Here is a 25,382-nt window from a genome sequence, read left to right as displayed (position 1 = left end):
CTGACCGAGAGCAATCCGGTTCATAGCTTTGGACGTCATACCTCACAAATGACCAACAAAATGTCCACCGGAGGAACCTGAAAAAAAATGCTGAAATGGACAAGCACCTTATCAAGGGAGGGGAAATAGCAACACCCTTAGTCACTTCCTGATACCGAATAGGCCATTTTTCGCCTTCTAACCCTGGGATATTCATCAAATTGCCTCTCAAGACTCTCTCAACTTCATTGTACAGTGTAATTGTTGCTTTAAAATTCTAGAAATTTGCATTTTTGCAAACTCTTGCCTACTGGGCTATACCAAATTTTTCAAGGCTATAGATAATTTTATTCAGATGTGTAGAAAAAAACTCTTCTCAGTTCTTCTTTCTTCATATACAGTCGTGTTCTACCAAAATATGTCGACAGTACATGTGAACATAGTTACCTAGCAACCACGCTTATCAGACTAATCGTGGGCTCAGCCGGTCAATAAACTGGTGGTGTGGATAGGGCGGCTACACTGTGCAGTCTGGTGAATAACGAACCAGTCAGGTAATGAATTATTAATAGTTGAAAATACCCTTGTCGCAAAACATTTGGCTAAATCATAAAAGTAGTCTTAGCTTGAAGCGAGAAAATTTTGTGAAAACGTAAAACATCACATCATATGGCTGGGCTCCGATACGTTTGAAAAATGGACTGAATGTTTAACATACGGCTGTCTTCATGTAGCTAATCAATGCAAGAACAACACCATGTTCCCGAGAAAACATGAACACTTCTTGTTGTTATTTGGATGTTTATTTCAGATTTGCTTTTTGTATGGAATATCTCACGCCTCCGCAAGCGAGGAAAAATCAACGAAAGTTCCCAACGTCGATGAAATCAAGAATTATATGACAGTAAGAAATAACCAAAGACGGCAGAACCATGAAATTCACGCTGATAAGTCAAGTGGCCGAAAACATAATACATTCAAGGGGATGAAAAAATCCGTCGTAAGGAAACTATCTTGGAACAAAATCGTGCACACAGGATTTCACAATGGGAGACTGAAGCAACAGCTTGGAAAGAGACAAGTAAGTCAGTGAGTATTCCGTTACTGATCGATATAGACGCCGCTGTAAGGGTAGTAGACGCCACATGGATCTGTGCGGGTGGGGGGGGGGATGGAGTAATATGTGGGATTATGTTGACTTGTGGTCGAACCCTTTTACTTCCGAGAAAACACTATCGTTTGAATAACTATTCGAATGAAAGTCACTGAGGAGAACGTTCATGTACAGAACTCCTGTTATTTTGCTGTGTAAGGTGGTTCTGAAATGAAAACCCCTGTATGTTACCATTCACATGGAAGTTGTTTCACTGTTTCTTTTTTTCCTACGGATATGCTAGTACGTGTCCTTTCAAATGCAAGCGGCTATTGAGCAGTAAATTTAAGTGGGATTTTATAAAAAGTAAGGTGGCTTTGACTTTGGCTTTGAAGTTTGCGGATAAAACTAACCCTTGTGAGAAATGGAATTCGTGAGCTGAATGTATTGCGAAGTACTTTCGTGTGTTAGGTGCTGTTTTTTTCCTCCCTGTTTCAAGTTGCAAACTAATTCGGCACTCAGTTTCAGGCAGTAATCGGATGATTTAGGTAGAGCACTATTACCGGTAACAGTTAACAAGGAGCCGTCTCTTTCTGGGATGATCAAGCGTGTAATTCTTATTACCTATGGACTCAAAATCGTAATGAAAGTTAAGGAGAGGTTTGCAATCGATTTTTAGCCGGATTAAAGTGATAAAGCCAGAAAGTCTCGTTTCTATATTAGAAGGTATACTAATAATACACTAAGTAGTCGTATATTTGCAGATGATAGCCCCGGGTTATTACCAAGCCGAGTGTTCTGAGAAGAAGCCTTGTAAAGAAGGAATGTACTGTAACGTCCTTTACTGCGAGAAATGTCACAAGCTTAACGTGGCGTGCAATGGTAAAGATCAGTGTTGTAAAGGACTCGTCTGCGCTTATGGAAGGTGCGAGAAAAAGTCTAAAGGAGACCCAGGTAAGTTAACCCTTTTAACCCCCAAATTTTCCTCAAAAAACGCGTTTTTTTAGCCGCTAAACTGAAATTTTGGTGCTATGGTCTGGAATTTACCTAAACTTTGCTAAAGAAGCACTTTTTTACACTTCAGCAACATTTTCATAAAGATTCTGTGTAAAAATGTACACTATTTTACTTTGGTGCATGCGCATAAGCCACTTTTTTTTTTTTGTTTTTTTTTTTTTGCTGAACCGTTCCAATTTTTTTTTTGCCCCTTTTGCTTCCGTATGTTTTCGCTTTCTTATTCTCGTTACTTTCTACTCTTCATATCCTATCTTTTGGCCAAAAAAGTTTTCACATTATCAATGGAAAACCCTGAAAAGGGGACCTTGACCAATTACAGGTGTACTGGCCTGTTTAGCAACGATTTTGCACCAAAAATGGATTTTGTTTTTCTTTGATTAGCTCTGTCAGAATGCAACTGATATTCAAAATGAACAGTCCTGTAGAAAGGTCGATTCAAGCTCTATCAGATTCTTATCACGAAATTACACTGACGTGCTAATTAATGACGTCACAAGTGAATCAATGACTGCACCTCCAAATAGCGCCTGAATGCGCGTTTAGGAGTGAAAGGGTTAAATAAATCTGTGTATCAAATCGGGGGAAAAACCATATTTGGTAGCACTTTTAAAAACGCGCGCTCACAGATGACAAGTTCAACGACGCGACTGCGTACTAAAGCAGGATCACCGGGAATAACTTAAAAAAAGCCCAGCTTGCCATAGTATATACTAAAAGCTAACTGTCAAAACACAAATCACTATCCACTATCCGTCAACTATTTCTTGTATTTTATGCCTGTTCACTGAATTGGCCACTTTGGATGCAATTAAGCACAGTTTTTTTCTTGCATTTATTCGCGTGCTTGATCGCGTAGATGGATTTGTCACTTGAGCGAGAAATTTTAAAATTAGCATTTCATCCAGGAGGGGATAACAGTTCTCTCAGCAGTACGTGCATAAGTTCTGTTGGTGTGGGCCATTTTATCCTGAGTGCGGACTTTGCATACCATAACTGTAAATGCGCAACATTTGATCTGCAACATCGTTCTCAGAGCTTTTCCCTTGGTGATTTGGAATGGGCGGGAAGGGCCAAGGAAGGGAAAAGGATAGAAATGAGGTTGATTTGATCTGATAAGGTTCTGCTGATTTCAGGCACATTTTGCGAGAAAGATACCGACTGTAAAGAAGCGTGCTGTGTACTGGAGCCGACCATCAACTCTCACCTGCCCATATGTAAACCCACCCTAGAGGAGTACCACCAGTGCGCGGCCATTTTGTATCGGAAGATCTGGGTAGGAGAGAAGCCCGACTGTGGACCGTGTAAGGCTGGGCTCGAGTGCGTCCAAAAAGGGTTGGTAACTAAAATGTTCTTAGTTTTAAATTCAAGATTGCTACTGACTTTTCAATTGCCTCTTGTGGAGTTTTTTCAAGTTGTTAATCGAATTGAGAACGAGCACTTTTATTCTAGATAAAGCAGTTTTCAGTTGAGTGTCGTAAACCAAACCCGCAGCAATCACAATGACCAATCACAGCAGTGAACCATTCCGAGGTCAGGTGTGGTAATTCATGCATGACTAAGTCGTATTTAGCATCTGCATGATGGGGAAGACCTTGTTGCGCGGCATAATCAACATGCTCTAATTTTTTTATTTATTCTTATAAAACAGGTTTATTTTATCATTATTATTTTATTCCACAGTGTTTTTGGAAGCCACGAGGTGTGTATGAAGCCGGAATAACAGAAATGGAATAACTTCTCGCCATGCTGAACGTTTTTCGATGGTCATATATAGGACTGGACAAAGACCTAGTTTAATGATCTTTCGTTTATACAAAGAGAATAAAGGTTATTTTCATAAATATTCTCCAGTAGCTCTTGCGTTAAAACAATATTATGATCAGGTTCTTGAAAGATATTTCTATTTTCCCATTCCGGACGAACAGAGCTAAAATCGACATTAAAACTCCCATTATTGATTGTCATAGATTTTTTTTAATCTTAGTACTGAGTACTTGTTAGTAAATCAAGATCAAGTTGATTTTCTTTATTCTTGACAATTGGCTTCCTGGAAACGTGTTGAATGTTAGTTATATTTGGCCAGGGGTAGAGACGGGTTTTAAGGGTGGGAGTAGGCAACCCTGTGGGCACCAGGGTCGGCATACTCAGGCGACCCGAAGTGGGATAGGAAAAAAAACATGGCGAGGATGCCTCCGGGTACCAGAGAAAACTGTTTCTCCTCTATACAGAATAAAAAGCACAACCTTGCATGCACATTCATGAAATGATGAACACATATATACTTTGCAGTGGATGTGAATAGGGTTAACTCACAAAACTGGGCATATTCTAAACTAAAGCTTTATTCGTATTTTCATTAACGCAGTCAGTTTAAAATTTCCTACGCGTAAGCTCGGTATTAAAGCTTGCGATGAATTTTACAAAATTTTAATACGAGAAACTTATATTGGAAAAACAAAGAAGAGTGAAAAGTGAAAAAACGCACATAGTAAAGACAGCCATTTATTCATATGCAGTAGTTAACTGAATTTACCAATGACGAGTTTTCCATTCAAATTCTAAAAGATTTTGTCATTAAAGTTGGTTTGGTGACCCTTTAAGGAAATGCTAAACCTTTTTTGTAGCCCACACAACTTAAATACGAATCATGACAAAACCAGAAATATCCCTGGCAGAGGAATCTCCGGTAATTTCATACTACAGACACCTTGGCTGATGTCAAATGGAAAAGAGTGCAGCAGACTGTACCTTGAATATTTTGGGAATTGGATTTTGGGGTCATATTTGTTACTAGTATTGCCACTCAGATACCCGTATGTAAACTAAATTTATCCGATTTAAAAATTAAGCCTTTCCCCTTCCCAAGTGATAGATTTCCCATCTGAAAATTCAGCTCTTTTAGAAACGGAAATATCGATATTTTTCAATAATAACGGACACTTTGTGAAAAGCTTGCCTTGTATTTTATGTCTTCACAATATGTTTTAACTGATCTTCATATAACGCCGTACTTTAAGCACCTCCGGTGTAATTCCTCACCCCTCCATCTACATTCCTCGAAAATAAACCCACCAAAAAAGCCTTTTTAACAAATACCGGTAGTAAGCCCATGGCTTATAATTTGTCGGAATTTTCAGCAGTTTTCTAGCTTTGCATTTGTAAGGGTTGCATCCATGGCTGTTTTCCGTCATGCATGCACAATTAGTATTGCCGTGTCGTCTGAACATGTTAGAAAAGTAAATGATCAAACAAATTTGCCATAAATTGGGATTGCACAAAAACTTTACTTAGGACGATTACCTCAAGACATTAGATTAAAGAAATGAAATGCAGTAAGTTTATACATGTAATATAATAATTCGAACAAGAACCGTTTATATCCAGTCTTGACCTTTTTGTTTGTTTTTGCATTGTGGAAACGTTGAATGAACTCGATGAAAACCCCGACCCCCTCATCTGAATGAAATTCCATCCACCCAGGCAACAGTGCAAGGTATTTGTCTCTTTCAGTAGGACGTTCTCCGCTCACATGCGATTCCTCAGTCCAAGCTGACAACATTAATTAATATTCAAGAATCCATGTCGTATTCAGTATGAAGAAATTGGTGCTCCATTTTGCTTTAATTGCTTCTTGCTTGGGGAATTTTATCTTGCCAACTCAAAAAGGTACGTTTTGCTGTTCATACTGATTTAAATTAAAAAAGTAACCTTAAGATTGCACAGACCTTATTTGTTTTTCACAGTGAACTAGTCTGCCCTGCCCAGCTCTCACTTGCGCATTTCTTAACCATCATGCTTTAAAACCGGTATCATGAAAGTCCTCCACGACAACTATCAAGAAAGCTGTAACATTTACTCATTTACTTCTTACAAAACAAGGCCATATAATTATATGCATTTAATGTCCAGCCCAACCGTTCTCAATGTCAGACATCAGGTTATTTATGTTTAAAAAAAATATTATTTTGACCATCCCTGAGTTAACAAGATCGTTTGCAAAACTGCAATACACTTAATTTAAGTGCAGGTTCGATAATCGAAAAACAAGGCAAAGAATTATGCTCTCCTTCCCTACTTTCTTATTTGATCATGGGAACAGTTTGCAAAACCGTTACTATATATATAAAACAAAAGACACTTGTTACAGGGCAGTACTATGAAAGAATTTGCTGACTTTCATCTAAATCAATTGTCAGTGCTTTACGCATTCCGCAAGCTTTTCATATCACGATCACCAGAGCAAATTGTCTTAGAGCATTCCGTCAGTTTTATTTATCTAACCCTCTGCACTTGTATAATTTGGCATTTCTTAATTTCTAGTGCAGGAAGTTTCACCCCTTAAAGAAGACTTTGTCAACAAGCTCATAAGAAACATCGTTAGTAACTACAAATATGAAAGAGAAATAAGACCAACACTGAATGAGACCAAACCCATTAAAGTCATATTTGATATGGCCTACAGTCAAATAGTCGATCTGGTAAGTTTAATTGTAAGAGAAGAAATTTTTAGCAGTTTTGTTTCTTATTTTGTAATTTAATTGGAGATATCTGGTATAATAAAAATATTTCAATTTGCCCTTATTTTGGAACGAGAATTAAACGGATGGGTATGACATGTCCTCAAACTGAAATGAATTGACAAAAAATTGAACTGTATGAAATGCGATTAATGCAACAAGTTACGGTATTAATACACCAATGTTGTACCCTTGAAAACGATTTTCATTCTTTACGGCGATGAAGGGAGGATACACCAGTAAAGAGCTTTAAAATCCAAACATATTATTGGCATTACATAAATAGGCACTCAAAATATCGGTCAGACATCAATCAAGCTAATCTATTTCTGATCAACAAAGAGGTTGTCTTAATTTTCGTCAACTGAAATCCAGTACGTGTATCCCTTTACAGTTAGATAGTCTTTTCACCTGTTTTTCACGCCAGCAAACAAGTCGGCTGCTGTCCCGCTGAAGGCGGTTTTCACTAGGCGTAAGTATGCAAACAAAAGCGAAAACACAAGCATATTAAGTGCATAAGAAGATCCAACAAACCCATTCTTCTTGTGCTGCATGTCCTCACTGGGACCTGATAAGCATAAGCATAAGAAAATAAATTTGCTCGTTGTTCTTGTGCAATTGCTTACTCCTAGTGAGGACACCATACGATTGAGTGAGACGATCTTTTCGTTCTTCTTATGCGCTTAAGCTTTGCCTTGTGCTTATGCCTAGCGATACGTTTTAACAAAAGAACCGCTTTTCAGTTACAATTAGAAGACTTGTAATGATTGCTCTAAATGCTCCACCTCCAACCAATTAACCGGAAATGTGGATATAATATATTAACGTAAAATACATTGGTGTATGATTGTAAGTACAGATTTAATAGCCTGAAATCCAACGAAGTGAACTGTAACTACAAATTTAACTTAAACTCTTTTGCTAGGTTAATTGAAAAACGCCAAACATATATTTAACCCCTAGGGGACCAACGACGTCCACAGACGTCGAAAATTACGTCACCTCTTTTCTGTTGTTATTTTCAGTGTTTCCGTGGGGAATGGGTACAAATATGTTGTTAAGTGCTACCGACTGGAATTTTCGAGAAAAAAATTTCAAAACTCCGAATTCGCATTTCTTCATATTCAGTCAAAAGAAACCCTTTGGTGAACTATTTACAAAAATGACATTTAAAATTTTCAAAGGGTTTTTATATTTGAGAAAATCGGCAAAAGGTTAAAAGGCCGTTTTCGCGTCCCCGCCGCCATAAAATTTTGTCGAATTTCTGTGGGTATTCAAAACACTCGTACGGAAAGAAGGTTGAACGTATGAAATTTATCTTTGGCAGGTATGCGGGGCATCCAATATACTACACAGAAACCTAAAAATATTGCAAAACGATGCAATTAAACAGATCTTTTTTAAAGCCCGAAAATTGGTATTTTGAGCACTTTGGTAAACACTTGAAACAAGGGTAACTTTGGTGGCAAAAATCGTGTCCTGGTACATCGAAATTTGGAATAAAATATAGATCGGCGTCAAGTACTATTATGGTACTGTAACATATAAAAAATCCAGCCCGGGTAATTGAAAAACCACCCGTTGAGAGAAGTAAACGCATAGTGAACATTTCATGTATTGACTACAAAAATTGTCACGGTCACGCAACACTAGTAAACACATTTCGATCTGATTTATTCAATGTGTTTTAGTTTTGCTCACTTTGGCTACAGTTTATGCTCGAAAAAGTCTACCTATCTTATGTATACTTTACTGTTTTGTATTCATATAAAAATTAATTGTAGAGGATGGGATAATTGATCTGACCGCAAAAATACAAAGGTCAAGTTTCGTGTTATATTTACCGACTATGCCGCTCACACTGTGTAACTCGCACTGTGAAAGAAATAAAACAATTCAAAGCGAAATGTCTTCACAAAGTAGTCTCGAAGCGTGTCATATTTTATTCTGGTGGTTCTGTTTCATTAAATTACTAACTATTTAACACTGGTAAAAGTTATTTTTAGTTCCGGCTGTATCGATTCTGTAAAGTTTTTCGAATACCTCGGTCTGTGTGTCAACAACATGAATTTTGCAAATCGTGTTCATAAACAAGATGATGATCTTATCGACAAGCGTATCTATAGGAGAACATCGAAAAATGAAGTAGCTGTGTTCAACTGCTTGTATATTTTCCTTTTAAGAGTGCGGGTCCTCGACTTGATATTATTCGCCAGAACTGATACATGTACATGTTTACCAAGAACTGCAAGAACTGGAATTAGATGTCTGTCTGAATGTCTGTTGATTTCCTGTTTAACAATAACAATAAAAAAAACACTCTTGGCTATAAAGCAAAAGATACTATACCACTAGCAGCAGCTTACCATACATGTCCAAACATAACAAGTAACGATTCTCGGCTGGTTGAGCAAATACCAAACACATTCGAAAAGGCGAACTCCACAGCCGTTGTCAGCCGTCGTCACGCTCTCCCCTTCGCTCCACTGTTCCCAAGCTGTCTGCCTTTCTCCCGTTTGCAGTTCTCTGTCTTTTTACTGCGGCATTCACAACCAATCTCGACTCCCTCTTTGTACCTCCAGACTCTTAAAATCAAATTCCATCCTTTGGATAGCGGGGAAAGGGAAGGTTTTATGCGGGTGTTGGGCGGGGGGAGGGGGGGGGGGGTAGGGGGTCAAGGTTTATTTTGTCATTGATCTTATTGTCCCACAAAGTGACTGACCTGATTACCAGAATTGCAGAAGTAATCGTTACCTTAAGGTTGCTATTTTTAGGGGCTACTTATTTAAGCCATTTTTCTGAGCAAGATTTAGTGACTATTTAATTTAGCGATTTCAGAATTTGTTTTTTTAGGCCAGGCCCTTGTGTGGGAAATGGTCCAGGCAAACTCTCTTTCGAAGAAAAATCTGTGGCAGCTACAATTCTTTTGCAATGAACTTGGACTAGCTGTTCCTGTACCACAAGTGAGGAAAAGGGCTCTTTATGTGGTCCTGTTGCAAGAACTTGTCCAGGAATGTAGTTGCATGAATGCGGGACCAAGTTAAAATGCTCTGTGTTCTGTTGCGTCTGCAACTATTAAAAACAGTGGCGGATCAAGGGGAGAAGCCATTGGGCCCTGGTCCCCATTATTTTTAGGCTAAACCGAGGCCCACGGGACCAAGAAAAATCATCTTCAAGAGCTAATTTCAGGTAAGGATGATTGGGGGCCCTACCTACCTAAAGGTCTGGATCCGCCACTGTTATAATTAGTACACATAAGCTAGCTCCTAATAAATTGTCCAATACTAAGTGTCGTCGTACTAGCCGTGCATTTAAAATTACTGTTTTATACACCTCGAGTGACTTCTAGTACACGCATCTCCAAGCTACGTGAGATCCGACAAAGAATTGTGCCAAAGTCTTCCTAACGTTGTGTGGCCCTCTGCATTTAATCGTCCCACATATCCTAAAATAAGGCAAGGGGCAAACCTTCAAATACTGAGAAGTGGAGACAGGAAATGATTTCCGACCAATTTTTTTCTGCAAGGTTGGTCCTTTTCTTCTCTCTACTACAAGGTTTTTTGTCGCTGTTGTTTTTTTTTTTTTAAGTTAAACCTCTCTTCCTGAATTCCTGTCCACCTCAGTATCTGAGGGCTGAGGGCCAACCCTTAGCTAGTTCCCAGGCTGCTGTCAGTACAACATACCTCAAGGGTGCAATTTTTAACGGCTTCTAATTTTAGTGATTTAAGCGAGTAGCACGAAAATCGCTAAATTTAAAAGTACTTGCTAAAATTAGTCTTCGTCAAATTTAATACTCGTTAAATTTTAGTACCTCCCTCCCCCCTCCCCAAAGGAAAATAAATTAATCATAGTCGACATCAAAAATTCTTTTAAGAAATGGATATCGAAACTTTGTTCTTTCTGACAATGCCGTCTAGTGATTCTGTTCTTTTACTGAACATTTATTTCCATCTTAGCTATTACTTTATGAAATACTGGTTTACACTGGGTATCTTTTTTTCTAGGGCCTGCTGTTTTCAGTTTTTTAAAAAAATCTGATAATCGCTAAATTACATTGTCGCTAAATCTTGCTAAAAAAAATCGCTAAAATTACTACCATCTTAAACCTTAAGGTAACTGATTACACCAGGTAATCTGGTCAGTCACTTTGTGGGACAATAAGATCAATGACAAAATAAACCTTGACCCCCTACCCCCATCCCCTCCCCACCCCCCACCCAACACCCGCATAAAACCTTCCCTTTCCCCGCTATCCAAAGGATGGAATTTGACTTTAAGAGTCTGGAGGTACAAAGAGTGAGTCGAGATTGGTTGTGAATGCGGTAAAAAGTCAGAGAACCTGTGTAAAAATTGCAAACGGGAGAAAGGCAGACAGCTTGGGAACAGTGGAGCGAAGGGGAGAGCGTGACGACGGCTAACAACGGCTGTGGAGATCGCCTTTTCGAATGTGTTTGGTATTTGCTCAACCAGCCGAGAATCGTTACTTGTTATGTTTGGACATGTATGGTAAGCTGCTGTTGGTGGTAGAGTATCTTTTGCTTTATAGCCAAGAGTGTTTTTTTATTGTTATTGTTAAACAGGAAATCAACAGACATTCAGACAGACATCTAATTCCAATTCTTGCAGTTCTTGGTAAACATGTACATGTATCAGTTCTGACGTATAATATCAAGTCGAGGACCCGCACTCTTAAAAGGAAAATATACAAGCAGTTGAACACAGCTACTTCATTTTTCGATGTTCTCCTATAGATACGCTTGTCGATAAGATCATCATCTTGTTTATGAACACATACTGTATTTGCAAAATTCATGTTGTTGACACACAGACTGAGGTATTCGAAAAACTTTACAGAATCGATACAGCCGGAACTAAAAATAACTTTTACCAGTGTTAAATAGTTAGTAATTTAATGAAACAGAACCACCAGGATAAAAATATGACACGCTTCGAGACTACTTTGTGAAGACATTTCGCTTTGAATTGTTTTATTTCTTTCACAGTGCGAGTTACACAGTGTGAGCGGCAAAGTCGGTAAATATGACACGAAACTTGACCTTTGTATTTTTGCGGTCAGATCAATTATCCCATCCTCTAAAATTAATTTTTATATGAATACAAAACAGTAAAGTATACATAAGATAGGTAGACTTTTTCGAGCATAAACTGTAGCCAAAGTGAGCAAAACTAAAACACATTGAATAAATCAGATCGAAATGTGTTTACTAGTGTTGCGTGACCGTGACAATTTTTGTAGTCAATACATGAAATATTTACTATGCGTTTACTTCTCTCAACGGGTGGTTTTTCAATTGCCCGGGCTGGATTTTTTATATGTTACAGTACCATAATAGTACTTGACGCCGATCTATTTTTTATTCCAAATTTCGATGTACCAGGACACGATTTTTGCCACCAAAGTTACCCTTGTTTCAAGTGTTTACCAAAGTGCTCAAAATACCAATTTTCGGGCTTTAAAAAAGATCTGTTTAATTGCACCGTTTTGCAATATTTTTAGGTTTCTGTGTAGTATATTGGATGCCCCGCATACCTGCCAAAGATAAATTTCATACGTTCAACCTTCTTTCCGTACGAGTGTTTTGAATACCCACAAAAATTCGACAAAATTTTATGGCGGCGGGGACGCGAAAACGGCCTTTTAACCTTTTGCCGATTTTCTCAAATATAAAAACCCTTTGAAAATTTTAAATGTCATTTTCGTAAATAGTTCACCAAAGGGTTTCTTTTGACTGAATATTTAGAAATGCGAAATCGGAGTTTTGAAATTTTTTCCTCGAAAATTCCAGTCGGTAGCACTTAAACCGCTGGCTGAAATAATAAGGCTCATTTCTGTGAAAACAGCTCATCGAAACTAAAATGGACGATTTTTAGCGAATTTTTCGCTCTGTTACTTGTGAATTTCGCGTCGGCCTTTTAAATATGGCGTCGCCATATGTTTAGTGTGAAAAGTTTTAGCGAAATTATTCGAAATTGCGGCTGCAGAGCCGACTAATTTGGCTTTGTGGACGAAGACGATGTCTCTGTTTCGTTTCTTCCTGTTGTCCACGCGGATTCTGACAACGAATTCACGCTCTGTTGTCGATCGTAGCGAAGAAGAAGAATCGGCCGATAAATGTGAAGAAGAAAGCGATGACAGCGAGGACATTGAGGAGCGTGAGTACTCAAATTTGATGCGGTTATCCGTGATTTGAACTAGACAAGACACAGACTGCAATGAAGCACCCTTAAAGTAAAATTCTTAAAACAAGGCAAAAAAATCCTTGTTTTAAGTTCCTGAGGTAAGACTTTTAAATCCTTAAAATAAGCAACACTGAGGCTCAAAACAATACACAAGCATCTTGAAATAAGAAATTTATTTCTTATTTTGAGTAACCATAACAAGAATCTTAAATCTTAAAACAAGAGTCTTAAAACATGAAACTAGAAAATAAGTTCTTGATCTAAGAAAACTGTTTAGGTTAAACAATCCTTAAAATCAGGAAACCATTTCCTGATACGAGATTCAAAATATCAATGACAATCTAGGAATTAGCACCAGTACAAGTACATGTATGCTAAATTATATGATCACAGCTTCTCTGCTAGTCCACTGACTAGATATAGTCTGAGTCCAGTTAAACTCTGTGTATACATGCAGGGCTAGTGTAAAACAGGCTCCCAGTTAGGGAGTAGGCAAGCTAAGTTAAGGTTTTGGTGGCAAAATATTTTCCACCTGTTAGAAATCATAATTATAAACAGCAGCTAGTTTCCTTAGCTTGAAAAAGTCATTCTCAAGGTGATAAATATTGTCACATTGATATTGGCTTTTTCTCTTCAATGAAAAGAATTTTGAAGTACACTGTACCCAACGACAACACTTACTACTGTTTTTACTACCTGGCCTTATAACAGTAGTGTATAGCAATATTAAAGTGTATAAAATAGTGTCAAGCTAAGGTAACATCAACTGATTACGTAACATTACTAATTTAACAAGGACCCAAGTAGTGACACTTATATGTACCTGGCCTTATAACAGTAGTGTATAGCAATATTAAAGTGTATAAAATAATGTCAAGCTAAGGTAACATCAACTGATTACGTAACATTACTAATTTAACAAGGACCCAAGTAGTGACACTTATATGTACAAGATAAGTCTGACAGTGGGTTCAAATCGTACCATGCAAATTTGTAATGTTGAAAAGAAAACAATCTTGCTTTGTAGACCCATAACACAAGAAAAAATAAGCTTCACAGTGATCTCAAATTGTATACTCAAACACTAACAGTGCACAGCAATGCTGAGACTCTTAAGTAACTGGCATACATTTTTTAGTGTTCGAGCTTAAGGAGGACTCACAAGTCATAATAATCAGTTGAACACTTTCTATAAAGGATAACACAACAACAAGCTAGTACAAGTAACCCTGAAAATTGGGTAAATGTGATCCTCTCGGCCTTAAATACTCTCTACAGTGTTTTACTTTGGAAAGCTTTTAAAAAGCTTATTCTCGATTTGTTTTAAAATGTAACTTTTCCGTTTTGGAACTATATCAAGGACGTGTTCTTCCAAGAACTTGTACATGTTCTTTTCGGTGTCTCCATAGTGCAAATTAAATGCATAGAACACTGCAAGCAGTGTAATGAGAGATGAAGTAAACACTGACTGTTTTGTCTGTGACTTGCACTCGCAAAGTACGTCCTTATCCACAATCACAAAGATCTGGGCTGTTCCCAAATTCTCTCTTGTAAATGGCTCTTCTTCCATGTTAAACAGCAAGTAGGGCAAAGTTGATGGGACCCTCTTTTGAAGGAAGTGCTCAATTTTTTCACCTTCCTAAGAGAAAATAATAGCTTCAGTTAGTGATGAGTGTACAAAATAAATAATGATACATGTTTTTGGGCAAGACAATAAAATTTTTCTATGTCTGTTTCAATGTTTGTTTCGATTTTGTTTTTCACGGCACATTAGCATACTTTTGCTAGGGGCCTAATCAGCCCCATCAAGCCAAGGTAAATAAATGTTATTATTATTGTTATTATTATTCAAAACATGTCTGTTCTCATTATGAGGGGAAGAAGGAAAGAAGCTGTAAATCAATAGTGCAACAGTGTTAGCATCCCCCAAAAATACCTCTCTAAGCTGTTCATACAGTCAGATTTCTGATTTACCTTTAATGAAAGAAGCGGTGGTTGTGCATCAAATGGTTCATGTAAAGTCTTAAGTGCACATAATGCTGCAAAGGAGTCATCTAAAAAAGAAAAGAAAAGGTGATTGTTATTAAAATCAAGCACTTGGCTAGACCTGCCTGTTGCCTGCATGTCACTTGTAAGCACTTGTTGGCATTGCTTATAAGTAACTTGCACCATTAAAACCTTGTGCAGCCAGCTTTTTGAGCTAGCTCAACTTTTCCAAAACTTAATTTTGACAAATCCTCTTTCATTACAGACTAGTTTAAGTTAGACATGGACTTAAATAAGTGATTCTTTCAACAACTTACCATTGTTTTCTTCTTCTGTCTGAAAGCATTTTGATAGAGTGCTCCACCGTTCAATAAAGGTTTCATAACTGCACTTTGTTTTTGTAAGTTTTGAAATGTGTAGCTCCAGTTCACGTAGCAACTGCAATAATTCAATAGAAAAAGTACAGTAAGAATAGTACAGTACTCATGGAGAACTTAAAAGGGAAAATGAAAATGTGTGGTTCCAGAAAATATCCATACCCCCCACAGAAGGGATTTGCCCTATGACCCCCCCCCCCCCAACCCCTCTGGAAATTCCAATTTAGCTTCATACATTGCTTTAAAGTTTTGGGTCTTTGTGACCCCCCCTCTTCCCCGGAATTTCCAATTCCTTCTGTGGGGGGAGTATGGATATTTTCTGGAACCACACAATACACACACAAGGGCACTATTAACAAATTGTTGAATGAATGTTTTTCCCATGCAACACACATGTACTTGGCCAAGTACAGGTGTCTATAAAATATCCACAACCACAATGCCTCCAATTTTACATTTGTATATTAACCTTCCACACTCTGTTACCAGCAAAGACTTATACTTATTCATAATGTCCATTGTATTTGTCCATGTACTATATAAGCTAAATAAATTACTGCTTTTAACAAGCCAACACCCTCTTGACTTCATTTTGCTGGGAAAACCATAATGAATTTAATTATTAACTCTTACCACTTTCTCATGATCGAAATAAGGAAACTGTTCAAGCATGGTTGCCACAGCATTGTGACCACTAATGCTGGCAATTTTCTCAAAACGTGATGTGAAGGTGAGGCCTTGCAACTGTTCAACGGCTTTCCAATTTATGGCACCCTTCTTCTTAGCGGCCAGCTCCTTCCTAAGTTCCTTTTCATGTTTTTCACTGTCCTCCTTGCTTCCCATGCTCAGATAATCCACTTCAGGCTCTGCAACAGACTTTTTACTGGAACTTTTCCCATTTGAATAGCGCTTCTTTAACAGTCTTTTGGTGGAGCTCTTGAATGATGGCAGAAAAATGAAAACAAATAGAATTAAATAAACAGCCAAGCATAGATATCAAGTTACTGCAATTAAATTCATAAGCTTCATAGTTTAGTGCAAAACTTGTTCATATTATTTTAGACCATCAATTTATTAACTCCAAACTATAAAATATGACATACATGTATATACACAGACTGTTCTTCACAATGACCTGCATGTATGACCTAGTATAATGGTAAAATATGCTGCAAGTACCATTATACATGTAATTTGGATGAGGATATAGCTAAATAAGATCTTAAAATGAACTTACCCAGTACTGGAAGTCAACATCTTCAGGCCACAATGGTGGTTTTTCATCTTGTAAAACAGGCACTTCTTTACACAGGACTTTTGCAGCTTCTGTGAAATGTTCAGAGCTGAGATGTTCACCAGCATATGCTTTAAGACAAGTAACAGAGTCTCTGATCAATTGCCTTCTGGAGGCATCATCAAGGAGGCCATCGTCAGCAATGCTCTTTTTCAAGGCATCTGAAATAGATATCTTGAAATCATCCCCCAGCAGGTTTTCTCTGTCTTTTTTGTGTGGTACTAGTGGATACTGGCGGCTACTCCTTTTAAGAGGGTAAGGTGTACTCTTGTCCATCTGGGACTGGGACTGGGACAGTACGTCTTCATCCATTGAACTGTATGGACTAAGTGTCGACAATGTCGAGTTTGGAGTCGAAGAACGACTTGGGGAAAAGTGAAAGGTCTGCAATTAATGGAAACATGTGTCATTTACATGTACTGTATGTGCCTAAGTTGACTTAGTATATGTATAATTATATTATCTTTTTCAGGGTTGAAATATATCAAGAGAAATGTTTAATGAACATTCACTGATCATATGTACCTGATCTGCACTATCTTCCAAAACTGATGACACTGGAGATTTCTGTTGGGACATAAGGCAGTGTATATAAGTCAGGGCTGACAATTTGTACCATGAAGTCAAAGCCCATCCATTTACTATTTAAAATGTTTACACCATGGAACAATGTGTGGTTCCATAAAATGTCCATACTCCCCCCACAGAAGGGACTGAAAATTCCTGGGGATGGGGTCTAAAAGGCCAAAAACTTTTAAAAAAATGTATGGAGCTTAATTGGCTGTTTCCAAAGGAGTTAGGGGGGGAGGTTTTAGGAAAAAATCCCTTCCATGGCATAATTTCTGGAACCACACAAAAACACAAATACATGTTGGTCTAGCAAAAAAACAAACAAACAATTCACACAAAGTATTTTCTGTCAAGTTTTACACCATTGAAATTTCAATAGAATATAAAAGTACGTGCTTTTCAAAAAACAGACAGCGACTTTATCAAGAAATAAGAACTTGACAATATTATTTAAACAGGTAAGACACAAAATAATACCAAAAACATTTTAGTGTAACTTAGGTCTGCTTAGCTGACTGGAAAACAATGAAAAATGATGTCTGGATATAACCATCATATTTTTTAAATATAAACTTACCATACTGCTGAGAAGGTCCCACAAACTTTTACGAGTGGGAAAATCATCAGGGAATAGTTCCTTTAGATCTGTTCTTGTTAGTTTTAGAAACATCTTGCCATCCACATTGTTGCCTTTTGAAATAAAAAAAAAGGGACTTTTAATTTCTAGACACCTATTAATGATGAAACAAGAGTATGGCCAATTCATAAAATAAATTAATGATGAACTGTAACAGTTTTCCTGCACAAAAAAATCAAGTGTTCCTAGGGTCAAACATTTTTCAATAAAGCACAAGAGAAATAATTTGCCAAAAATAGTTAAACAATTGCCAAAATCCATGCTAACAGGAGACAACAACAAATGGTTACAGTTATGGACTAACAACATGGCACAACAAAACAGACTACCTTTGAGAACTTTACACTGACTTGGTGTGAATTGTTGTGTCTGAAGAAACTGAGCAAGTGATTTGCTACTAAGGGTTAGCAAATCTGGGGACAATATCCCACATACTTCTGGATCGTCCTCGTCCATGACAAAAGAAATGCCTATTAAATAAATATCAAGTAATAAGTGTATAGTATCAATGTGTGAGGTGGCCTACAATAAAGATCAATTACATTACTTCATTCAAACGGAACTCTTGATCCCTCTTTCCTTATGGTTTCTATTTTTTGTCCTTTTTGGAGGGGGGGGGAGCAGAAACTCCTCCCCAGCCAATCTTCGGTTGCTCTTGGTTGCAGTCAAAAGTCAACCAGTGAGAGGTGGCAATCTTTCTTTCACTGTCAAATCGCCTTTTTCCGCTCAACTCCACCTTACAACCCCTGTCGCTTGCACCATTTCGGAAACATTGACTTTGCAGGCTTTGAAGGGATTGTGTCACGGATTTTAGCCAAATTTAGTCAAGGGAAATGACCATCAAATTCGGTAAAATATAAAAATGACCTCTTAAAACATTGAAGAAACATTTCAATAACACAGCAAATACAAACGAAGGTAGGGATGGCCAAAAGTGACCAAGATTGAAACGGATTGCAATATGGGTTTTTTTTGAAATATTGTTGGGCTGAACAGGAAAGGACGTGCAGACCGAGGCGAGCGGGAAATTGAGCGTGGTGGGAAAGGCGGCCGTATTTGACAACAACAAGATTGTATGCGTCCAGAGACGGCGAAAATTCTATCAGTTATCTTAAAATCTGAAAAAAGCTAGCAAGAGAACGTAAATGCACTGGACTGTAGTTAAGATGTTTCCAAAAATTCGTTGTGACATTTTGGCAAACAGCTGATCGGTCAGTTGCAATCTATCGGCCGACGGCCGACTCAGTGGGCTTCATAATTGCATGTCGGCTTTAAACTGCACGGTAAAAACTGAACTTCTTACGCTAAGTTAATAACTACAATAAAAAGTAACGTGCAGCCACTCACCTGAAAGGCTGGGAGCTTGACAAACCAACTGTAGAAGACTTGAAAACACGAGTTGAAGTACCACAAACATCTCCTCGAGTTCCCGCCAGAACCCCCAGCAAACAAAGTACCCAAGATATCTTGCGAGCAGCGCTTTTGTTTAATCTAACCAATGACGTTATTGGTTGTGATTTCGCGGGTCTCCTCGACCAATAAGAAGCGTTGAAATATTCGCTTGATGACAAACTTCCCAAACCGACTGTCATAACAATGTTTTCGTGGAAATGTGCGTTTTGCGTCTTTTCGACTATCTTTCTGCACGTCTTGTTAACTCACTTAAATACGAGACATAACAGTGAAAACGATTTTGTCGCGTATTGTCGTATCGATGGCTGCGACCTAAGGTTTCAAAAGGCCAACACATTCGCAAGACAAGTCAAACTATTGCAATTTTTAAGTGTTGTCTTCAGTAATTTTCATGTGAAATTTAAGCTTACGTCTAAGTAAGATTAGAAATTTTGTATAGAGCCAGAAAATGTTTTATTCCAACTAGCAATACAGAATTTAGATTTTAATATCTAATAACAGGGAAATGATTTCTTGAAACAAGATCTCAATGGAACTTGTTTTAAGGTCTCAGTGGTCTAAATTTTTTTCAAGATTTTAGTGACTTAAAACCAGATTCAGTACTCTTAAATCTAGACCAGCAGTTCTTACTTCAAGACCAGCATTCTTAAATTAAGAAGTTTAAGATTTGCAGTGAAGAGGTTCGTACAAGAGTAGAAATGGATAAACAACAGCAGTTATCCTAAATATTTTGATCTGTTATTCACTGATAATGTCTGCCAGCTGGATTTGAATGAGACCACTCGGTCAGAACGCCGAAAACTCCGTCTTGATCGTAATTCGCGAATACTCAAAAGATTTGCATTATTTGTTATTGTTCGGTGCTTAGGACATGTCTAGACAGATATAGCAATTGATATTTGAAAAAATCTCGATGATTTGGTAAGAGTGCAGAATGCAATATGGAACAATTGAAAGTATGATGTTTTATATATGTTCGTGTTTATTTGCTTTATTTTACTTTCGGAAAAACTGTTCACAGGCTACTTGTATTCTTTCCCAGGTGTTCCTTACGCTAATCTTTGCAAACGTATCACGACACTTTTGTTCGTTTGTAACAAAATACTTTTGTCTTCCTTGAAAATGCGATAACATGAAACTTTTGTTTTTTGTTTGTTTTACGGCGGCATCGATGACATTTGTTTAATTTAATTACGTTACGGTTTAGACTGCACGAAAGACGATTCTCAAAAACTAAAGAAACAAATCTAATCAAAAAACATATTTTTCGACAGGTTTTTTAAAACGCAGTACAGCTAGGATATTTGTTTCCTGGTTATCAGGTGTTCACGCCGAAAATCCCGGTGCAAGTTTTTGCATACCTAATTACGAAAGCGATGTGAAAGTCTCAAAATCTAATTTAATTAATTTGCGGTTTTTACTTGGCGCCAAGAAGTCTGCAAGAAGCCTACCGCAAACACGCAATACAAGCGATGTTCATGATAGTTCCAGAAAACAACGTAGACTAATCTGCGCATGCGTTTGGTGTAAATTACGTTGAGTAGTACCACAAGGAGAGCAAAGGGTTTTCTGAAACAAATATATACGTTTGAGATCTTCATATGAAAGTAACGTAGATGTGCTCCAGGTTTTACCTAGGGGTACGGTCAGGTGCTCCCCACCCCCACCCACTTCACAAGAAATAATTAATTAATTGATATTAATTAATTAATTGACTATTAAAGTTTACACCATAGCGCTTTAGGGGTTTAGGGGTTTAGGGGTTTAGCGGACGACAGCCCCAACAAACCATCACAATAGTGCATTCTGCACTAAAAACTAATGTACCAACAAATGTTATTAACGAAAACGCGACCAGTTTTGAAGAAAGAAAACCGATTCATTTGCATTTGTGGATTTTTCATATTTTTTCTTTAAGACAGATTAAGTTCATTTTAGCACTAAAAGAAAGTCCAGGATCTCTTCTGTTCAAAAATGTATGGGTTTATGGGGATTTATGGTATTAAAAGACATTTACAGTGGAAAAACTTGTGTCATGTCTGAAAATGTTGAAAAAACCCCCCTCCCCCCAGTCCCTGAGGGGTTAATACCAAGTCTACTAAATTGCGTGTTCATCTCCGTCTCCGTTTTACAGTCTTAATTGCTTCGATAATTTTTAAACCATTTGTAAGCAAAAATAGCCTTTTTGATGACCGGCGGTAATTTGAAAATCGATTGGCATTTCTCTCCTTTTAATATGCATTAAACATGTGTTGTTTGGTTTCTAACTATTTCAACAGCGCTTCTTTTTTTTTTCGTGTAAAGTAGTTATCTTATCCCTCAGCGTTCGTTTTTTGTGCATTCATTTTGTATCACTTAACTTTTAAGGCTACTTCCTATGCGTCTTCTTTCTCCCACAGGCGAATGTGAAGTACACGCGAGGGCCTGGAAAATAGGTTGCGTGTCGGCGAACCTTTGCGTGTTTTGTGATTCCTGCTCATATGAAATTTCGTATGGGTTGGCTTGCGGCGTACGAAGTATACGAACTTCTCATATTGTTATAAGACGTTTGCAGGGATGTTGAGCAGCCAATTCAATTAACCTTTAACTACCGCATTATAGCAAATAAACGAAAGACTGCAAACACTTTCTGATGACCAGGGCCGTACCTAGCCCGGGGCAGGGGAGGGGGCAGTTGCCCCCGCCAGGAAAACTAAAAAACTAACAAAACCTGCCCCCGCCAGGAAAACTTGCCCCCGCAGACAAAAAATCCTAGGTATGGCCCTGGTGGCAAAAGGGACAGAACCTATTCAAACTACAACAGTCAAAATACAATAATAATAACAAAAAATATATGTAATGGAAATTTGCAGTGGCATTTTCACAAAGTGGCTCTTCATCGACTGACACTGTAAATATGAGGAAACAAATATTGTAAATCAAACAGAAAGAAGAAGATACGAGGTAAAATTGTACAAATAAAATAATTTACTCATTTCTTTGAACGTTTGTCGTGTTTCAGGACAGCAAGGACCAGTATCTTACAAGCAATGTATGGGTGAGACAAGTAAGGAGACTGGGTGTAATCTTAGTTGTAAATGTCATAAAGCTATCGATACTGATGTAGTAATTGTGGGGCCTACGAGTGATTTCTTTGCCACAACGGGTCAAGATCCTCGGGGTCTGGAAAATGAAAGCAAAATGGATTAAGCCGAGTCGAGTTTTTTAGCCTTGTTTAGCCTGGCTCTTTGTCAGCAGATGCATAGACAAGGAGGGCCCCGGCAAGCGCAAATGTATGCTCTTCACAAATGTGAAACTCTGTCAGAGTTGCTAATAACGGCCACTTTATCTTATCAGCTGTTCGACAATATACTTTTCTTTTCTCGGCTAACGACACGAACGGTGTTCAAATACTGATATACTAGGGTTTTTTGTTTTCTTCTTAGTTTTGGATCAATCCTAGAATGGCCTGGAATCCCAGTGAATACGGCGGGATTAAATCAATCAACCTTAACCCCGAACTTCTATGGACTCCAGATATTGTGCTCTATAACAAGTAAGTAACATTCTCTTAGTTCTTCTTTTGTAAGTAGGGTCTATGTAGCTCTCGTCCTCTCATGGCTCTGTGAATTATATTTATTGTATCTATTTAACAGATCCTCCAACCGTCTATCTCTACCATATACTCACTTATTTCTTACTTAAAGGAGCTACGTTATGCACGGACAACACATTTTGAAAAATTGGCAAAGTTTTTTTAAATTTGTCGTTCGAAATTTGTCTTAATCTTTATCAGTCGAAACCATTCTAGGTTATTTTTGCCTTTTATTACTTCTTTGTTGTTTTTCTATGTTAGAAAACTATTATTTTGAGGTTCCTTCAATTTGAAAGGAATTAGAAAAATGACACATTGCTCCTTTGTAAGCATGTCCCATCATGCTTTAGGACTTTTCCCATGATCTTTTGATTTCTCTCTCTCGCCATGTGAGTAGTCATGATGGCCGGTGAATAAAGCTTTGTTAGAATTTACGGAGTTTAACGGCTTATTACACCTTTAATCCTCTTCTTGTGTAGGTAGCACCAGAACCCTTATGGTTATCTGACAGCACATAAAACCGTTACCAACAAACGTCAATGCAGTCTGTCAGATGACCCCCGTTTAATATGGCTCCAGGTCCATCGAGCCTCTGTCATTTCTTTTTCCATTGATCGTCTCCATATCAAGTTAGGCCGTTATCTTTTCCTCTTCCCTGGTGGAGTCCATCTCATGACAACACTGGGGATAGCATCCGGGGTCATTCTGTTAATGCGTCTCATCCACTTCCTGAATCCTCCTCCATTTAGTCTCAACTGATAGTGGTGCTGTATTTGTTCTGCAGTTAAGGGAGATAAAGCCATATATATTAAACCGCACCGATATTGTCTACCTCTCAGTGTCTTAGAAATCTGCCTTGTAGCGCCAATCAAATTCGTAGGTGTTTAGAGACTACCAGTGTCTCTGGTCTAATAGGAAGATATGTTAGACACCAGTCTCGCTTTGTATGTGAATTTAATTTTAAAAAAATCTCATTGCACTTGTACTGTTGCTGATTTAATTTATTTCTTTATTTTAGCATCAATGGCGGAAACAGTGGTGAGATGTACAAGTTTAACACTAAAATCATAGTCCACCATGATGGCCGCCACCAGTGGTTTGCGCCAACTGAGATCAAATCGATTTGTTCCATTGACATCACGTTCTTTCCATTCGACAAACAGCAGTGTTCCTTAGTGTTTGGTTCCTGGACTCACACAAGCCGTGAACTCGAGCTTGCGAAAAAGGGCGACACCGCTGACCTGTCAAAATACACCTCCAACGGCCAATGGAAGCTGGTTTCACTCAAAGCTAAGAAAAACGTCGTGAAATATTCCTGCTGCGAAGACCCATTCATAGACATAACTTTCACCCTTCGGGTCAGCAGATGGCCCTTGTTTTACGTTCAAAATTTGATCATTCCGTGCGTATTGTTAGCTCTTCTCACCGTTCTGTCTTTCTGTCTTCCGCCTGATTCTGGCGAGAGAATCGCACTGGTCATCACCATGATGCTGGGTTTGACTGTGTACATGTTGATCTTCACTGAAAACGTACCACACTCATCCGAGGTCGTTCCGCTGATAAGCAAGTTCTTCCTAACAGTGTTACTCGAGGTAGCGGTCTGTCTTCTAGCCACGTCATTCACGCTGAAAATTTACCACTACGATCACCCAGAGCGCGAAATGCCAAACTGCTTAAGAGCGTTCGTGTTTGGTTTCCTGGCAAAAATCTTTCGCATGTCCATGCGAGAAAACGGCCTTGGCCAGAACCGAGAAGGGTACGATGACGTCATCAAAGACGGAGAGCTTCCGAAAGTTTTCCGAAGGTACAGCAACAGTATGAAGTATGCCCCGGCGAAAGCCCGTCGCTTGTCCGTCGCTAGTCTTAATCCAAACAAGCTTTCCTTTGCGACCGATGGAATAGAATCGAGACTGGAAGATATTTCAGGCGGCTTAAACTATTTGACTGATTTTATCATGGATCAGAAATTAACGGAAGCAAAAAAGGAACACTGGAAGTTCGCCGCACTGGTCATCGATAAATTTTTCTTGTATTTGTTTGCCATGATGATGTGCGTCTCCATTTTGGCCTTCTACTTCATGATTCCTGAATCTAACAACTTTGAGACTGAGTGATCCACTGTGTAGACCGAGTAATTAAACGGATTAAATGGATACGTTTTCGGTCCTAGCGTAAGCATAACCGCAAGCAATTGGTGCTTGAATAGCGTTAGAAAATTAAGTAATAGATAATAAAGCAAGCAGAAAGAAACGTTTTCTTTAAATTAAAGCTTTGTAGCGTTTTTCATAACCGAGTTTTTGCGAAAATAGCCTTGGGAAAATTTCAGTATTTAGTTTGCAGCCGCCATATTGGTGTCCTTCTTTGGAGCACCAATTTGACGGCCATAAAATCGAACACGAAATAAAGTAAATTCTACCATCAGCTTCATGCACTTTCACTAAACAGGTCTTATCCTATCATTTTTAAGTTATTATCAGTTTTGAAAGCTGAAAATTGACATAACAGCAGTCCAATCTTCGAACCAATAGGCGCTATTTGGAGGCGCGGTCATTGAACCACTTGTGACGTCATCAATAAGCACGGCAGTGGATTTTTGTGATAAGCAGCTGATAGATATTTTCGACCAGAAGAAAGGATATGAAGATATGAAGCCGGAAAAAAAAAACGGAAGGAAAAGGAGCAAGAAAAATCTGATCGGTTCAGCCCAAAAAAGTCCAAATTTTG

At 38.2% G+C, this 25,382-nt stretch overlaps 3 protein-coding genes across 3 annotated transcripts; 2 read left to right on the top strand and 1 right to left on the bottom strand.

Annotated features, from left to right (window-relative positions):
• Positions 1-393: 393 nt before the first annotated feature.
• Positions 394-4,000, top strand: LOC144642045 (uncharacterized). The gene is made up of 4 exons (XM_078501043.1): positions 394-1,060; positions 1,837-2,026; positions 3,223-3,421; positions 3,770-4,000. The coding sequence occupies exons 1-4, from the start codon at positions 737-739 to the stop codon at positions 3,807-3,809; spliced, it is 753 nt and encodes a 250-aa protein (XP_078357169.1). The 5' UTR covers positions 394-736; the 3' UTR covers positions 3,810-4,000.
• A 1,657-nt stretch (positions 4,001-5,657) lies between these two features.
• On the top strand, positions 5,658-24,852 carry LOC144644517 (neuronal acetylcholine receptor subunit beta-3-like). Its single transcript, XM_078504029.1, has 5 exons — positions 5,658-5,755; positions 6,410-6,567; positions 22,086-22,130; positions 22,510-22,619; positions 23,677-24,852. Exons 1-5 carry the CDS (start codon positions 5,683-5,685, stop codon positions 24,770-24,772), a joined length of 1,482 nt encoding a protein of 493 aa, XP_078360155.1. The 5' UTR covers positions 5,658-5,682; the 3' UTR covers positions 24,773-24,852.
• On the bottom strand, positions 12,966-19,528 carry LOC144644504 (uncharacterized). The gene is made up of 9 exons (XM_078503999.1): positions 19,019-19,528; positions 18,001-18,141; positions 17,612-17,724; positions 16,990-17,031; positions 16,408-16,848; positions 15,804-16,106; positions 15,111-15,231; positions 14,782-14,861; positions 12,966-14,446 (listed from the first exon to the last, which is right to left on the bottom strand). Exons 1-9 carry the CDS (start codon positions 19,086-19,088, stop codon positions 14,090-14,092), a joined length of 1,668 nt encoding a protein of 555 aa, XP_078360125.1. The 5' UTR covers positions 19,089-19,528; the 3' UTR covers positions 12,966-14,089.
• Positions 24,853-25,382: the final 530 nt, after the last annotated feature.

Source organism: Oculina patagonica, chromosome 2 (genome assembly GCF_052425735.1).
Source record: "Oculina patagonica isolate OP01 chromosome 2, crgOcupat, whole genome shotgun sequence".
In the NCBI taxonomy this organism is placed as follows: Eukaryota; Metazoa; Cnidaria; class Anthozoa; order Scleractinia; family Oculinidae; genus Oculina; species Oculina patagonica.
The sequence above is the reverse complement of the archived record's forward strand: the minus strand, read 5'-3'. Positions and strand labels throughout refer to the sequence as shown.

Bases quoted from the DNA above. Each gene is read 5' to 3' on its own strand.
- LOC144642045 (XM_078501043.1), top strand. From the start codon at position 737: ATGTTCCCGAGAAAACATGAACACTTCTTGTTGTTATTTGGATGTTTA. The intron at 1,061-1,836 runs GTAAGTCAGTGA...GTATATTTGCAG, and splicing joins AACAGCTTGGAAAGAGACAA to ATGATAGCCCCGGGTTATTA. The intron at 3,422-3,769 runs GTTGGTAACTAA...TTTATTCCACAG, and splicing joins CTCGAGTGCGTCCAAAAAGG to TGTTTTTGGAAGCCACGAGG.
- LOC144644517 (XM_078504029.1), top strand. From the start codon at position 5,683: ATGAAGAAATTGGTGCTCCATTTTGCTTTAATTGCTTCTTGCTTGGGG. The intron at 22,131-22,509 runs GTAAGGAGACTG...TTTTCTTCTTAG, and splicing joins GCAATGTATGGGTGAGACAA to TTTTGGATCAATCCTAGAAT. The intron at 22,620-23,676 runs GTAAGTAACATT...TCTTTATTTTAG, and splicing joins GATATTGTGCTCTATAACAA to CATCAATGGCGGAAACAGTG.
- LOC144644504 (XM_078503999.1), bottom strand. From the start codon at position 19,088: ATGTTTGTGGTACTTCAACTCGTGTTTTCAAGTCTTCTACAGTTGGTT. The intron at 18,142-19,018 runs GTGAGTGGCTGC...TTTATTTAATAG, and splicing joins TCAAGCTCCCAGCCTTTCAG to GCATTTCTTTTGTCATGGAC. The intron at 17,725-18,000 runs GTAGTCTGTTTT...TTATTTCAAAAG, and splicing joins TCAGTGTAAAGTTCTCAAAG to GCAACAATGTGGATGGCAAG.